This window comes from Hylobates moloch, unplaced genomic scaffold, assembly GCF_009828535.3.
Source record: "Hylobates moloch isolate HMO894 unplaced genomic scaffold, HMol_V3 SCAFFOLD_5, whole genome shotgun sequence".
Classification (NCBI taxonomy): domain Eukaryota; kingdom Metazoa; phylum Chordata; class Mammalia; order Primates; family Hylobatidae; genus Hylobates; species Hylobates moloch.
In genome coordinates this window covers 129,679,473-129,696,697 of record NW_026652280.1, presented here as the reverse complement: position 1 = coordinate 129,696,697, position 17,225 = coordinate 129,679,473, and the positions used below count along the sequence as shown (strand labels likewise).

The 17,225-nt window shown below is 36.1% G+C and overlaps 1 protein-coding gene across 1 annotated transcript in view; it reads right to left on the bottom strand.

Moving 5' to 3' along the window:
- The window catches only part of DPYD (dihydropyrimidine dehydrogenase), an 870,422-nt gene that overhangs the window by 6,111 nt on the left and 847,086 nt on the right, over window positions 1–17,225 (bottom strand). Inside the window, exon 21 of the mRNA XM_032155293.2 lies at window positions 14,017–14,160. Coding sequence (XP_032011184.1) covers window positions 14,017–14,160 — 144 coding nt within the window. The remainder of the gene's footprint in view (window positions 1–14,016; window positions 14,161–17,225) is intronic.

The window sequence follows — 17,225 nt, the reverse complement described above, 5'->3', positions numbered from 1 at the left end:
GACTTTAAATACCACGATCATCAGCACTCTGCTATGCTGACTCATTTGTTAGTTTCTATTTAGCCAATTCTAATTCATGTTATGGATATTTTCTACATTTAGCTTCCTATGTTGTGGTCTCTTAGTAAGCTTTTATTCATCTGTGTATCTCATGTGGTGTATCCTGTTTCTGGAGATCATTGAAACACAATGGGTAGTCAAATATTTGTTAAAATAAATATAAATTTTATATATCTATACACTAAACATAAAATATGGTAGTAGGCACATAGTGGGAGGAAGTAATAGCTATTTTACTGAACGTTTTTATTGATATGAGTATTTTAAATACAAAATAATCATAGTCAAAGTCTCTGGATATGTGTAATATTTCCCAGTACTATTTTAAAATAATAAATTCAAGAGGTCACTATCTGGCTGTAAAAGGTCATTTATATGTGATAGAAAATAATTTTTTAAACCTAGTAAATAAATCAACCCAAAGAGTTGTTTCACTGAATCAGATCATGATGACTAAAATCATCAATAAATATTCAAAAGATGATTATACAGGAAACTCCCTACGCAGTCAACAAGTGTATAAGCCTTCTTCAAAAGAAACGTTGTATATGCCTTAGAAATTTTATGTGGAGCAAGTCCACATTCTGTGTACATTAAATATGCCTTTTTCTCTATATTGGAGATTTGCTTTTGTCATTTATTAAAACATCATTGTTTAATGTGAAACCAATGTGGAGCCCCTAGAAGTGATTAGCACATGATGTTAACAATTCATCCCTTATTAATTACAATTTTTTAAAGAAAATTATATTTATTTCTTCATCTGGAAGAGGATAAAAGAATGACAACTATTTTAAACCATTTTGGGAAAGAGTAGCAAAAAAAATTATTCCATGTGGCTAAGAATGTGGACATTTGTTTTAATCCCAAAGCCTCCAGGTAGTACTACCAGCTTATGAATACCCTTGAGTAGATGTCCTGGAATCTGGAGTTGGCTGAAAGATGCATAAAATCGGTAAGTCACATATTTAAAGTCAGGCAACACTGGTTCTCAGTCCCTGCTTCATCATTTACTTAACTGTATACTTTAAATCTCAGTCATATCATCAACTATTAAATGCATGAAGTTTAAGTGAGAAAATGTGTAAGACATATGGCACTGGCCTGAAATATATTAAGGACTCAAAAGGTATCTGTTGTCATTAGTTCCACATAATAGATATAATACCATAGGCCATCAAAAAAAATTTTTAAGAAAGAGGATATGGAGGAGAGAGGGCAAGGAAGGGATGAAAAGGGGAAAAGGTGAGAAAGAGGAAGAAAGATCACATCCTCACATTTGGTTAGGAAAGAAGAAGGAAGGACTACGCTGGATAGTCTCCAGTCCCTCTTGTACACACATCTGTGGAGATCAGGGAACCCATATTCATTATTCCAATTCATTATTACACCCATTTGGTTGTACAAAGGTTCAGCAGTGTGGTGTAGCCATCCCTGATTAGTGGAAATGTTTATATGTAGATATGTATGTGGAGAAAGCAATGTTAAATAAATTATAGATGATAACATTTAATTTTAATGTAGGTGTTCAAGGAATTGATGTTGCAAAATACTACAGAATTCCAAGATCCCATTATTATCAATTTATTACTTGTTTGAGATAATTAAAAGTTGTTGTTGTTGTTGTTTTGAGACTGAGTCTCGCTCTGTCGCCCAGGCTGGAGTGCAGTGGTGCGATCTCGGCTCATTGCAAGCTCTGCCTCCTGGGTTCAAGCGATTCTCCTCCCTCAGCCTCCCAAGTAGCTGGGGCTACAGGCACCCGCTACCACGCCTGGCTAATTTTTGCATTTTTAGTAGAGCCGGGTTTCACCATATTGGCCAGGCTGGTCTCAAACTCTTGATCTTGTGTCCACCCGCCTTGGCCTCCCAAAGTGCTGGGATTACAGGTGTGAGCCACGGCGCCTGGCCAAGTTTTTTTTTTTTTTAATAGACCAGTCAATGTTTCTGTTTGATATAAAGTTTAAGGCCAAAGAGTGAGGAACTAGACAGCCCTGATTCTATCCCTGATGTTTCATTCTGAATTTATTACGACTAATATTAATTTACTAGTTTTGGCCTATTTTTAATAGCTGATGCAAGTATTTTCAAATTGTGATTATCCAGCATGTTAGTTGTTCTTTCTAGCTTCAAGTCTTCATATGTGATTAGCATGTATCATATCACTTTCTACTGCATGCCTATGGCTCTCGCCCTATCTTAAAGTAAAAAAAAGTCATAAGATGAACCATTGTAAGTCACACTATTGTAAAGTAAAAAGAAAAATCATAAGATGAACCATTGTAATTTCATAAGATGAACCGTTGCAAAGTTAAAAAAAATCATAAGATAAAACATTGTAGGTCAAGACTGTCTGCACTTTGTACAATTTCTGCAAATAAGTGTCCTTCAAAAACCAGGACCCAGGACAGCACGCTGTGGGCAGTCAGTATGACTTCTAACCTAAAAACATTCAATATTTAAATTATTTGGATGTAGCATTTAATCATTTAATTATTTCCTTATCTGTACCATTATCAATGTCATATCTTTTTATGGTGTATTCACTTCTTGCCTAATACATCTTTCAAAACAGAAAATGAGATAATTTGGTTTGCTCTTACTGAATTTATGCTGATTTTTAACTTCTTCCTTTACTAACGCTCCCAAGTCAAAAGCTGAATGACCTTTGTAGGATTCCTTTGGGGTCAGATCTCAATCTTTCTTATTTGTTTCCATCTTTTCCCTACTTCCCCTCCAACATCCACCTTTTTCTTTGGTAAAGAACCTGGAGCAACATTTATTTTTCATCAGTGTGGTATAGTGATCTCTTAGAAAAGCACTTAAAAATACAGCAGGCGCTTTATTCTGGATATTCTATATATGCCCTCTGAGCAGAAGGCAGACAGGGGTACTGCACAGTAAGAAAAGGACATCTTAAGTTTAAATTTGGTAGAACTCGAATAACTAAGGACTCGGCTTGAATATGCTGAGAGCAGAGGGTAGAGACAAAGTATGATCCAGAAAATGAAGTATTAGATTGGCCAGCGAGGGTGAGAGAAGCAAGTAAATCAAGAGATGGAATAGAGGCAAGTGAGACTCTTGGAACCAAAGTAGTGGGAGAGGGTTGGGTGAGAGGGAGATTATTAGTGAGAGAGGCAGATGAGTAAGGACTGGCTGGGAGCAAAGTTGGTTCAGTACCTGTCTGTGGCCCTGATCACTGTATTTTTTCTATCTGGGATGAGCTCAGGCTTTAAAGTGGTAATGTCTTGCAAGACACTTTGGATTTAAATTCTTTTAATGAAGGTAAATGTGTTTTTACAATATCCTTAGGTATCTTAGGTTTTAACTCTCAAATATATTCTCTACCTTTTCGGTTCTGATAACATTCTTTATGGGATTCGAGAAAGATAATAGGAGTGAAACAGTTCTCTCTAATTATAATTTAACAGTGTACCACCTGCTCTAAGTAGTGAGTATTAATAGACAAAATGTTTCTATTTTTCCTAATATTTTCTCCAAACTCAGATCATTTGAGGCTTTGGCACTTCTGATCTGTCCTTAAATCTCGATGCCACCCTTTTATTTTCATCATTGGTAATGTGATATGTCTTTTCTCATATGAGCACCAAACAGTGAGTTATCTAAATGCATAACCTTTTTCTTACTTCTTAGGAAACTTAGTGATTATATAATCAAATTTGTACTTGTCAGCTTCTCATTTTTCCTGATCCATTTTCAGGTTAGAGTTGCTGACTGTAAGATAATATCTATTGTCTTCTCTGAACTTCCTGAAATTAGGTTTACTAAAGGTGGGATACTTGCATTTCTAAGCTCAGACTTCCTTTCGTTGGCCTAATAAACTCTAAGTTAACGTGGAATGGTTACTTTCCTTCAAGATTCCTTTAGCTGCCATTTTCTTCAAACAGATTTTTTTAGCCAGAAATAAGCCAAAGCAGCAAGTCCCCTCATTACTTCTCTCTCTTTTGTGAGATTAGATTTTCAACAAGGCAATTCAATAATTTTTCTGATGTTTTGCCTTTAGTGGAGTGGGATTTCCATCTGAAGTCTGCAAAGGCTTTCATCGCCCCTCTGTCTTGCCTGTCCCTATTAACCATCTGGTTACAAGGTCTCTGATGCAGTCCCAAGGTAACATTTGTTTTTCTTTCATTTCACTCTCCTGCAGCTGCTTCCTCCATACTCCACCCTCAGGTTTGTGGATGTCCATGCATGTGTATAATTTTTTGATAGATACTGCTTCTCCCCAGCCCTTCCATCAGACCTATTTATTCCAAACAAGATACATCTTTCCATGCCATAATCTGGTCAGGAATCACATTTCTACAAATCCCCATAAGACTTAAGGGATTATTTTACCAAATTCTCTTCAGTTTTGAAAGTTCAGTTTGATAATTTTCATCTGCTATTTGTTGGTACAGGGACAAGTGAGAATATTAACCTCGTTCCCAGCCCATTTCTCTGGTATCTTTTGGAAATTGCTGGGCAAGGCCTCCACTATTTTTCTTTCTGTTCCCTCCTGTTTATGCTCCATGGTATCTAATATGGTCTTACAGTTTTATCTCAGTACTCTTCTCCTTCCTTTCACAATTCAATTGAAATAATAAAGCACTCGATCAGGCTGACTGGTGTCCTGCCAACACTGTCTTGCCAGTCTTATGAGATGCAGTCCATCTCTTACTAGAAGCAGCAGGAAGAAGAGATGAAAACAACACTAGTGCCCCTAAACCATTCATTTTCCTACCCAGAAATTCAAAGACGTTAGAGATACATTCCAGGCTTCATAAAGAGAATGAGAATTCATTCTCATATATATCGACAGAAGTGGAAAGCATTCAGGGGACTTTATAAGTCTTGGCAGACTCTCAAGTCTCTGTTGTATGCTGCCTGGGAATAAAGCACGTTTCTCATTTAACTGGGCCAAATGTGCACACTGTCACTTCAGTTCTCTCAGCGAGGAAACGAAACTGCCTCCTGTAGGAGGCATTGTCTGGTTTCTTTTCTCTAGCACAGGTGAACCTGTGGAATATGTCAGGAGCTTCTTCAGAAGGTCCTTGCTCATCTTTTAGAAGGAAATCTTTATACTCATTGCAGGAGGCCAGGTTTCTTTTTCTTCTTTTATCTCATTCTTTCCCATCAGCCTTCCATTACTTCTTTTGATGCCCTCTTCTTCCTCAGAATCTTTTTCTTTCTGTTTCCCTTATGGAATTGGTAGCTTCATAATATGGGCCACAGGCATGGTAAATGCTATGCTATTATGCATTGGAAATGAAGATGTGGTGTTGATAAAAACGAAATCATGCAGATGCCAGGCTGTCCCCAGGGCCCCAGATCATTCCCGGGGTAGGACAGAGGGCCTCTGAGGCCATTTTTTTAATTTTTAATTTTAGTTTTATTTTTTTTTACTTTCAAGGGGCTAGGAGAATCAGGATGTACGTTGTCTAGCAAAGATTTCTGGTTCTCAAGGACTCTCTAGTCCCTGGATAACATTGGGCATAACCACGCTTGATGTTCAGATGCAATTCATAGCAGTTTAATCAGTTGACCCCATTGCTTTTTTATATTCTGTTATTAATACTGATTTATAAAACCCAGTTATTTTCCTCATTATTGCTTCTCAGTTCTGTATTTTCTATGAATTCCAATTTAACAAAAGAATGAGTCTACCATTTTGATGCCACTATCTGCTTGATCCAGGGATTGTGTATTGGATTTAAGGTCCCACGGCTGCATGTTATTACAAGTATGTTTGAATACTGTGCTTTGCAAACATACTGATTTGCTTGAAATGCCACCTTCCTTTTCTTTCTTATTTCTATGTTTCACAAGAGACAGCAGAGGACAGTGCTTAAGGGCCCAAGCTTTAGAGCTACCCTTTGGAATAAAATCTTAGCTTTGATATCTTCCTAGCTGTGTGACCTTAGGAAAGTTATTTAACCTCTCTGTTTATCAATTGCTTACTCCATAATAGCACAGAGGGTTATTGTGAGGATTAAATGAGCTAATTCGCAAGCACGTAGCGATGCTTGAAACCTCATAAGTACTCAATAAATATTAGCTTTTATTATTAATTCTCTGCTTAATTAACACTAATTTATTAAACTCCGTTTTAAATATCACCATCTCTGTGAAGCTTTCCACAATTACCCGAGGCAGAACTAATCCCTTTCACTCCTCTGTTTTCCCAGAGCATTTTGTACATATTTGATTGAACTGTAAATAATTTTTAACATGTGTCTTTCTCCCTTGCTAGACTATGAGCTCCATAAGGATAGACGTCTTTCTTTTTAAAATTCACGTTGTATTCCTAGTTTCTAGCACAATTTCTGGATTGCAGCAAGTGCATAATAAATATATGTTAGCACTACATCTCCATCGAGATTGCAAACATCCCGGAGCCTTGGACTATGCCGTGTCTGTTTTTTTGAATCTCCTGCAGTCCTTAGCACACTGCTGGTCACATAGCAAATACTAAATACATACCTGCTGATTGACTGATATTGAAACTGCCTACCTCTGAAGAAATAGACCATTAAGTCATTAAGGCATTTGAAAGGAAAAAAGAACAAAAGATGAGATCTACTGAGCATGGCTTGCTTAGAAATATGATTGTTGCATTCCTAACCAGGGAAGATGGGGTAGATTAGAAACTTGAATGCGTGACTGAAAAACTTGTTCAGACAAGAGGGGCTTAGTTAACTTTGTGGGACACTGGGGTTCCTTCTACAGCAGATGGGGAATAATGTACTGTGGAAGCTGAGAGGATAAACAAAGCAGTGTCATGGAGTTTAAACTATCGAACAGAGGAATCTATAAAGAGGCCAGCAGAGAGGAGGGAAGAAACAAGCTAAAATAAACAGATGGGTGGACAGAGAAAATATTAAGCATGAAAACAGATAACCCAGGTCCTCCAGGAAAAAGGGAAGTAGGAAAAATGGTATGTCAAGAAAGAAGAAACACTCTAGGGAAAACACTGAAGTAATCTTATAGCAGCAATTACATGGCGTGCCTGGGTGTGTGCTAAAAACCAGCAACAAAAACCACAATAAAAGGACAAGAAGCAATGTCTGATGCATGTGCAGAGAGAAAATGACTCTTAAAGGAAATGTGGCCGTTCATATCAACAGGGACTGAAAAATCACACAGCCACATCATCCAGATGTGGTCTGAAATAATGGGCAAAAGGGCAGGGACTTGTATAAAAATGATAATAACTGTGGCTCCTAGAATTTGAATAGAGCTGTACTGTGTATAATACTTTCACACATATCTTTTCATTTAAAACAATGGAGTTGAGGCCTTCTGACATCATCCAGTATATATCTTCCCTCCTGCCAATCCCTTGCCTGGATTGTTGCAATAGCTTCTAACTGGTCTCCTTGTTTCTGCCTTTGCACCTCTAGCAAACTGTATCAACACTGCAGCCAGAAAGATCCTTTGCAAAAATAAGCCAGATCCTATCAGTCTTCCTTTCTAAAAGCCTTACTGGTTCCCTGCCAAGGACTTTGCTATTTCAGGGTCTTTGCACTTTCTGTTCCTTCTGAATGGAGTGTTCTTCCCCTGGATACCCACATCATTCATTCTCTCACTTTTTTAGGTGTTTGCCCATATGCCATTAAACAGTCAGGTGTTCCCTGACCAGTCTGTCTAGTAATTTTTATTCTCCTAAGCTTGTTCTATTTTCTCCATTACACTTGTCACCATCTGACATATTATGTATTCATTTGTTTATCTGTCATTGTCTGTTTCTCCCTACTAAACTGTGAGCTGCATGAGAGCTGGGATTTTCACTACTGGATCGTGCCAATGACTGCTATAGTACTGGAACACAGTGGTTGCACATTAAAGATTATTGGATAAATGAAGAAAAGTACATGGATGAATTTGACAACTGTTGCCAACTAGAGGTGGAATTTCATTGTGTGCATACGCGAGACAACATGAAACAATACAAAGTATTGGTAAAACAATCGGTGCTTTCTGACGTTGTGGACACTTGCCTATTCTTAAGACTTCCTTTTCGGATTTCTTCCACACTATCATTTTATTTTGGTTATCCTTCTCTTTCTTTGATCACTTCTTCACATTTGTTCCTCCAGAACTCTCTACTCCTTCATAGAGTATTAGGTTAAGTAAGAAATAAGAAAATACATGTGCAGCTTCTATCTTGGGTCTGGAACACAGTGGGAGTTGGAAATGTCAGCTCTTTCTCCTTTATATCCTCCAGCATAGGCCCATAATTCCTTTATCAATTTCAATACACTCAAATCTAAGTTTTTCATGCTACACCCCAAACCTCCCTCAAACCTAAAACACTAACATCAAAACCTTAACTCATTATCTTTTATTTTTCTTTATCTCTGTGGAACCGTAAAAAAGCTGGACATCTTAGTCTTCTTATTATCAGCTCTTTACTATACCTATGCCTAATATAATGAGAATCACTGACTCTTGGAGGAGGAATTAACAAGATTTTATTAATTTCATCTGTTTCCATTACCATAGTCAATTAACAAATCTGGGACCACATTATGGCATACCTGAAATATTCTCAGTTCCCCATTCCCTTCTAATCTCTACTTAGTCTACAGGGCTCCTTAAATGTCACTTCCTCAAGGAGGCTTTCATTGGTCCCTTCAATCTAAATTAGGTCTCACTATGAAATAGATTCTATATATCTTGTATTTTTTCTATGTAGCTCATATCAAAAAATAATTTTATCTTGTTAGTGTGATTCTTTAATATCTGCCTTTTTCTATATTCTGTATGCTTTATGAGGACAGAAGCTATATATGTTTTATTTATTGCCCTGCAGATGCTCAATTCCTAGTGCATTGCTTATCTCATGGTAGGTATGCAATAAAGATTTCCTGAAAAAAATATATAGGCTTCTTCAAAACTTCCAACTTTGTTGGCCTCCAGAGCTTTATGTATTTCTATTTTCATTCTTCAGTTCATTTTATTGGACAAAATGGAAATGAATAGTCATCTTAACGTGGATTTCTTTCAAACTGTTCATTTCAAATATTATAGCTAATAGTAACATTTATTTAGGACATATTTGGTGCAGGCACCATGCTAAAAGCACTTCACACATCATCTAATTTATAACTCTATGAGGCAGATACTTTTATTATTTCCATTTCACAGATTAGTTAGCTGAGGCAAGTTCATGCAGCTATGAAGTGGCAATGCCATAGTTTGAACCCAGGCAGTGTGACAGAGTAGTCCCATGCCTAATTCAGGAAATTCTTTTACCATAAATATAATCTGTTAAAATTTTACAAACTTTGCTTTGTATTTCAATGAGGGCATTAGTTTCTGAAGACATTTTTATGGTCACTTTCTTTAAATATGTCTGCTTGTTAAAATGACACTGGGAAGTCCAAATTCAGCTTCATGACACGTCTCTCCTCTTATGCAAGATATCTTAATATATTGTTTAGACTCCTTTCCCTCTCTGCTTGCCAAAGATGTAGTTTCCTTAATCATGCCCTTTCTGGCAGCTTCATCTATTCTCTCCCAAACATATGCAAGCATATGCAAGCCTGGATCATTCTCATATAAACAACACAATCTTTTCCTCTACTCCATTCCTCTTCTTATCCCTTTCTTACTGACCTTTCTCAAGTTACTGAAAGTGTATTCTGCACACTTTGTTGTTACTTTCTCAGTCTTCATTCATTCCTCAAATTATCACTTCCTGGATTCTTCTTTTTATCATTCCATTGAAGCTGCTTCTTGGGCCAGGAAAAGCTAAAATGTGATGGGTCTGAAGGTTATGCTAAGGAGCTTACCTTAGGACTACGGTTATGATGGGGGAATTTTAAGCAAGGGCTAAAACAAACAGTCCTACATTTTTAAAAGACTCCTTCATAATAGTTGGAGAATGGATTAGATAAGGAGGACAAAAGAAAGCAGGACAGTTAATAGAATGTTTTAGAATTCCAGGTAAGAATATGTAAGGAACACACTGAGGCCTTAGCGTTATGCAAAGAATGTAAGAGGAGGGAGATGTAAGAGATAAGAACAATAGTCATTGCTGACTAGCTTGTGAATAGGATGAGTAATAAGATGACATCCAGGCTGAACTGCAGCTTTTTGAGTTAGGTAAGATGGGGTTCATTGAGACAGAGGACTCAGGAGAAAGAGCAGGTTTGGAAGGAATGGGAATCAGTTTAGTTCTAAGTATGATGGCTATTGGGTTCCTCGTTCAGACGATGCAGATGGAGGTGACCCCAAGATATGTTGACGCAAGTCTGAAGCATAGAAAAGATGTCTGGGATGGAGAATAGTTTAGTCATTGTGTAGGAAACGTTTAGATTTATCATAGAGGAAGATTATACAGAGAGAAGGAAGCAGAGAGGTGAATACAGACACCAACATCATATTCTTTCAATCCGTTTCTAGTTTCCCCAACCTGTTCCTCAGCTTCCATCATATGAGGCTACAGGCTGCTCTCTAAACTCAGCGATTTTCTCAAGGCCCACCTTCCCCTACCTCTTCCATGAGGTTAATATCAGAAGGAAAAAGGAATCATATTAAACATATTTCAAAGTAAAGGATCAAAGCTACAGGACAATAAATAATTTTGTTTTTTAGAAGTGTAAAAGGGGTATCTTAAGTTTTGGTATTAATTAAATAAGGAGTTTAGAACTCAGAATTTTGAATTTAATTAAAAGTTTTCATTTATAAAGATTTAAAAATTGTCTATTATTGGACAAATACAGCATAAAACTTTTTTCTAGAGATTGACCATCCTTATTAGAACCTTGTCTAATTCATTTTTGATTTGCCCTTGAAAAGTTTTAGAACATTTTGAGAGGTTGAAAATTTGAATATTAAAGTAAGTGATGCAATTTATGGTACATTTTTGTCACTGAATCATAATTTGAGAGATGAAAGGGATCCCTTTAAAATGCAAATATTGAGGTCTTGAAACAACTGTCTATTTGGAAAAAAATAAAGTTATAACTGTATATGATACTTTAGAGCAAAACAAATTTTAGAGAAATTGAAGTAAAATACAAACATTAAAATCCTAAAACAACTAGATGGGGTAAATATTGATATAATCTTATCATAGAGAAGGCTAACCTAAGCAAACAAAGGGCAAAAATCACAAAATGAGCCTTTGCTAGAGATGATTACACAAATTAAAACTTCTGTGTGTGTATGTATATGTGTATATATGTGTGTATATATACATATATACACACAGTTTTATAATATAATATAAATATAAATAGTTTTATATTTATAATAGTTATTTGTTATAACAAATTTAATCTCTAATTTTCTAAAGAGATAACTGCATTTATAAAAACTGAAAATGCTCCCTTCCCCCAAAACCTCACCACTATCAGCTACTATTTTGTTTTTTGACAGGGCACAGCATCTGCCTAGAAATGACAACAGGTGGAATGAGTATGGACATTCTGGGGAGAAGGCCGAGGTAGTGGAAAATCCACCAGACACTGAGAAAATCTACCACAGCTGCCCATTAAGATGTTGACACTGATAAGGTCTAAGATGCTGGTAAGATGGTATCTACAATGTCTTGAGGCTTATGTAACATGTAACACCACGGACATTTCACTCTGGATAACCTCTAAAGTAAGACAACTTAGGAGAGGAACATAAACTTGCACTATTTTTAATAAGATGCCTTATCTCTCTTTGACACTTCAGAAATCTTTATCTACATCCCAGACTTCACAATTCTTTGGTTTATTTAATTCTGACTTTGATTTTTTTTTGATTAATGATCTACAGGCTTTCATGCAACCACAGTAGATTTTTTGTTTGCTCTGTTTTGTTTTTTGTCTAGGTTATCAATATTTAATATACAATCTCTGAAAGATTTGAGGGCTAGAAAAGGTTAAAATGCTTTCATAATCATATTGCACTTCTTTTATTTCAAATATAAATAATATCTTCCTTTAGAAATTTTTACACCTAAGATGCCTAGAGATGGAGATCTTACATTTAATTCAAATTGATTAAGAAGAGAGAGAAAGCTGGGAGAATTCCTATTGAGAGGTACAGCCAGCTGGACTTCCTGGGTCCAGTGGGGACTTGGAGAACTTTTCTTACAAGAGGATTGTAAAATGCACCAATCAGTGCTCTGTAAAAACGCACCAATCAGCAGGATCCTAAAAGTAGCCAATCACAGGGAGGATTGAAAAAAGGGCACTCTGACAGGACAAAAACAGAACATGGGAGGGGACGATAAGGGTATAAAAGCTGGCCACCCCAGCCAGCAGTGGCAACCTGCTGGGATCCCCTTCCACAGCGTGGAAGCTTTGTTCTTTCGCTCTTCAGAATAAATCTTGCTGCTGCTCACTCTTTGGGTCCTTGCCACCTTTAAGAGCTGTAAAACTCACTGTGAAGGTCTGCAGCTTCATTCTCGAAGTCAGCGAGACCATGAACCCACAGGCATGAACCAATTCCGTACACACTATATCTCCGAATCATATAGTAGTCATAGCCACGCATTGGCGAAAAAGGCTTGTGAAGGGGGCTGTAGGTTCTGGCCTTTGCATTCCATTTGCGTTCAGTTTGTTCAGTTCATACTTTTAGTGGCACAAAAATAATTTAACATGAACAACTCAAGAGATGATTTGGGGCTTTTATGCTGTTAAAAGTCCCAAATGTTCATTTTATTTAGAATGATGGCATTGAAGTGCTGGCACGCTTTGTGGTCAGCCACTCCCTTTGCCCTTTCGGAACTCTGTATTGCTGAAATTTTGGAACATTGAGTCTGGACCACTGTTTTTAGCATGAGACACATTTTTTTTTTTTCTTCATAGGTAGAAGGAATTTTTAAGGGTTCCAGTCTCCAGTTGACTGCTAAAGATGAATTTCAGTGAGGTCTACTTGAGAGCACAAAAAAGCAAGCTTTTCAGCTGATATTTCAAACAGAAAGTGGAGATGTAGGAGTAGAGTGTCATCAAATACAGAAGAATGAATTTCAGTAACTGCAAACTACATTTTAGTGATGATGATTTCAGACAGAATGCCATCCAATAACACCTCCTTTTTTTCTCATTATGACTGCTTGGAAACAGTACTGTCTTGAGGGGGACAGAAAAAAAGAAGGCGTGGTTATAAAAGGGCTACCTGAGGAATCCTGGTGGTGATGGGACTGTTTGTATCTTGACTGTGGTGGTGGATACATGAACCTACATACATGACAAAATTGTACAGAACTAAATACAACACACATGTAGAAGTAAAACTGGAAAAACTTGAATAGGATTGGTAGATTGTGTCTGTGTCAATACGCTGATTGTGATATCATACTATAGTTTTGCAACATGCAAAACAGGTGAAACTGGATAAAGGGTACACAAGACCTCTCTGTATTATTTCTTACAACTACATGTGAATCTACATTTCTGTAAAAATGAAAAGTTTAAGGAAAAAATCAAGAAAGGTAACACATACTCATAATTCCATCTTAGTGCAATTTTTGTTATTACCAGAAAATAATCTCCTGAGACCCAAATAAATGTCCAGGCTTTCCAGAGGTCAAACCAGAGAAAGTTTTTCCAAAACTTTCAAGTGATCACATTGATATTGATGTGCTTATTGATAACTGAGTTGTACTACATGACTAATACAAGATATCTTGGAGTTAACTATGGATTAAAATAATTTTTAAATGACTATAAGAAAACTAGGAATTTCATCTTAGTATCTCCTGACACATTTAAGGTATATAAAAATTTCCATGAAATGCATGCTTGACAGTGTTCTAAAAAGTATAAAATATTCAAATAAAAAAGGTTATTTTATCATTTAAATGCAGTTTTCACCATGGACAGATGTTTTTAAAACTTTCATTATATTTCTAAAACCAAATTAGTGATACATTTAAGCAGTAAATAAGCATTTTAACTATATTTTTATATTTAACCAGTAAAGTAGGCATACTTATACGGTTGGCATAATTTTTACCTTGATGGTAGGAACAGGCCTTTTGGGGATAAAACAGTTTCTCTTAAGTGGTGAAAAAGCTACATTTTGTTCTTTCAGTCTAATCTTGTTTTCTGCTATGATTTTCTTGCGCTGTTCCAGATAAGGTCCAAAACTTGGCAGTTTCTAAAAGGAAAACACACAAATGAGAAAGTATGTTAGCTCAGAGAAGAGAAAAATGGGAAGATATAAACATATAAATATTATCAACAAACAAATGTGTGTCTAGGGATTGTTTCATGTATACTGTAACTAGGTCTTCACTCATTGTTTTGGACCACTAGTCTTCTCGGTATCCGGTTCCATTAATTATTAAAAAGAACACAATAGTACAATACTTTTACCAAATATGTATGTATTACATGTACAAATGTTAATTAAAATACACTTCTAAATGGAAAAAAAGTTCACAATGGCAAACCAAACCCATTCACTTAAAACAACAGCTATTAGTTAAACCATTTGTTTGGTTTGTATAGACAGAAGGTGAAACCTATTGGTGCTTTTTTCCCCTTCGTCAGGTTTTTAGCATGATACAGACACAGTTGTAGTCCCTGACAAATGCTTTTGTCAATAGCAAAGGTACTTTGCCAAAGTTCTCATCTGTATCTCTATTTTACTGTGTTCAAATTCTTAATACATCTCTTTAAAGATTGTAACTAATGTTGATTGCAATTTACTGGAATAGCTGAAAAACAAAAATGGTAAAAATATTGATTTCTCTGTACAGAAAATAAATTTTATTTTGCTTGGTGGCAAAAATAGAAATGAAAAGGAGAGGAAATATTACAGTGCTTAAACAAACTCCATCAGTATTCAAAATCACATCACGGAGCTTTACATTTCAAGGTTATCCAATTGTACTTTACAAAGTTCATTTAGAAAGATACCTGGGCGTCATGGAAAAATGCTAAGTGGTTTCAAGTTAACATGAAAATGCCCTCATACCATTCATTATCCCACAATTATTTTCTCTTCACTTTGTCCTTCCCCTCTTCTAGAACCTTTGATCTTCACTTTTACTGACACATACTGCTGGTGATAGACATCACTGAATTCCAAATGTTTTGTGTCGGCCTATAACCTGGAATTGCTAGGTCTCTTTCATAAGACTGCAAAAATACCCTCTCTCTCCTGCAGAATAAAGCCCATTTATCTAGCTGATGGAGGTTTGGAAAACTACAGCACTCGAAGGTCATCCTGATCTCTGACCTAGCAAGTATTTTGGTGAAAAATCACACTTGTTTCAAAACACTGGCCTCCACATTTCAGCTTGCATAACGCCCCAGGAAAATGAGTTCTCTGGTCCTCTACAGACTTCAGTAGAGTAGGCAAGCTAAACTTAAACCATGTTCCAATTAAGCCAAACTGCAAACTGCAACGGTAATTTATGTTAGCAAAGAACATACTTATGTGGAAATATCTAAGATTGTTACTTCCATTATCAATTCGTTATAATTATGTCAACAAGTCAAGTAAATGGAAACAATGTTATGAATGCCAAATTAATTTATATACAATGAGACTAGAACTGAGTACTTCATCTCTACACTTTAATGCTTTCTTAAATTGTAATATTTAATTGTTGCAGTAATATGAAATAATATGATGGGGGAGATAGTGTTTTGTATCTATTTTGCTATAAAACAAGTGATACTGACTTGCTAAAAGCATAAAATAAATAAGAGTATAAAACAAGTCCTTATCACATATATAAGCATCCTTAATATAGAAAAGACAATGCTTTTATGAAACGTCCTTTTATGAAATGGCTTTTTCTTGGGGCATATGAGGTATATGAGGTGTTAGGGATTACACTTGGTGCCAAAGAAATGCCTTTGGGGTCCAGATAATACCACATAAGGTGGCGAGCACATATCCACATGATATAAATCTTCAGAATATCACCCCCTGCGTGCTTCTCTTACACCTCAGGGGCATCTCAATCCTAATCTAATATAATCAAAGATTATCAAGAATGGTTAAGTGTTGAAACATATGACCTCTGGTTCTAGCAGATGCCTCAGGTTAGCAGGCTCCATGAAAATCGGAACCATTATTTTCCCTGTTGGGGTTTACATGGTTCTCTGTTTGGACTTTACCTTACTCAACATCATCTAATTTCACCTAAGAGTTTTGTAAAGGCCGTTCAAAAGAAATCATTCTTGGAACCTTTTAATCTATCTTCCTTTAAACGTACATCAGAGGATAGTGTATTTTTTCATTTAGATTATTATTTATCCAAATGCAGACAATGAATGTAGTTAAATTTAAAACATAATGATTTCAAATTATTTCAACAATGGTAATAATAACAATAAATTTTTGAAATATTTTGATGCTGAATATAATACAGCCTGTGTAAATATCCAACAGCCTGATATTTTCTGTCATTTTTTGCAATGATTGACCATATTTGCCATACATAAATTATGTTACACAGCCTTCCCCTGGCTAACATGCTAAATTTCTAATGTGCTAATTGGTTTTATAATTAGTCCTAAAGAGAGAATCTCAATTTAACACAAAGATTCCTACAGGATTTTCTTTGTGCATTGGTTAAAGGAATTAATGGACTAAAAGGAAAACTTGCCAATTTTTTTTAAATTGAAAGCAAAAAAAAAAAAAAAAACCAAATATCAGTGACTGCTCCTTCAACCTTCCACCAAGCATCTCCACATCAAATTGGGTTCATTTTTGTTTTTTTCCTCACTGCTACATGGAGCTCTCAGAGACTAAGGTATAGTACCAGCTTCCAAAACTTCAAGGCTGCTGTAGACATTTTGCTTTCCTTATTAGTTTGAAAATTTAAGTGCTTTAAAAAATATGTTGTATATATTAAAGTGGTCCTAAGGCTATTTAAGTACTGAACATTTTAAAAGTAAAGTTTTCTGAAAACAAAAAACATCAATTTTCTCCTGCACCAAAGGATCACCCGATCACCTTTACACATACTACATTTAGGCATACATTTGTGTTCTGATCTTGCAAAAAAAAGGAAGAAGGAAAAAGCAAGCAAGCAAGCAAAACAAAGCTAAGAAAGAGTGAAGATGAATGCATAGTTGGCCACTGTGTGTGTATGCAATCAGTGATGATTAATAAAGCACTTAGTTCAAATCTCTGCCTGAACATATAGTTAATTGATTTCCTATTGCAGGAGGAGAAGCAGCAGGACCTGACAGTGCCAGCAG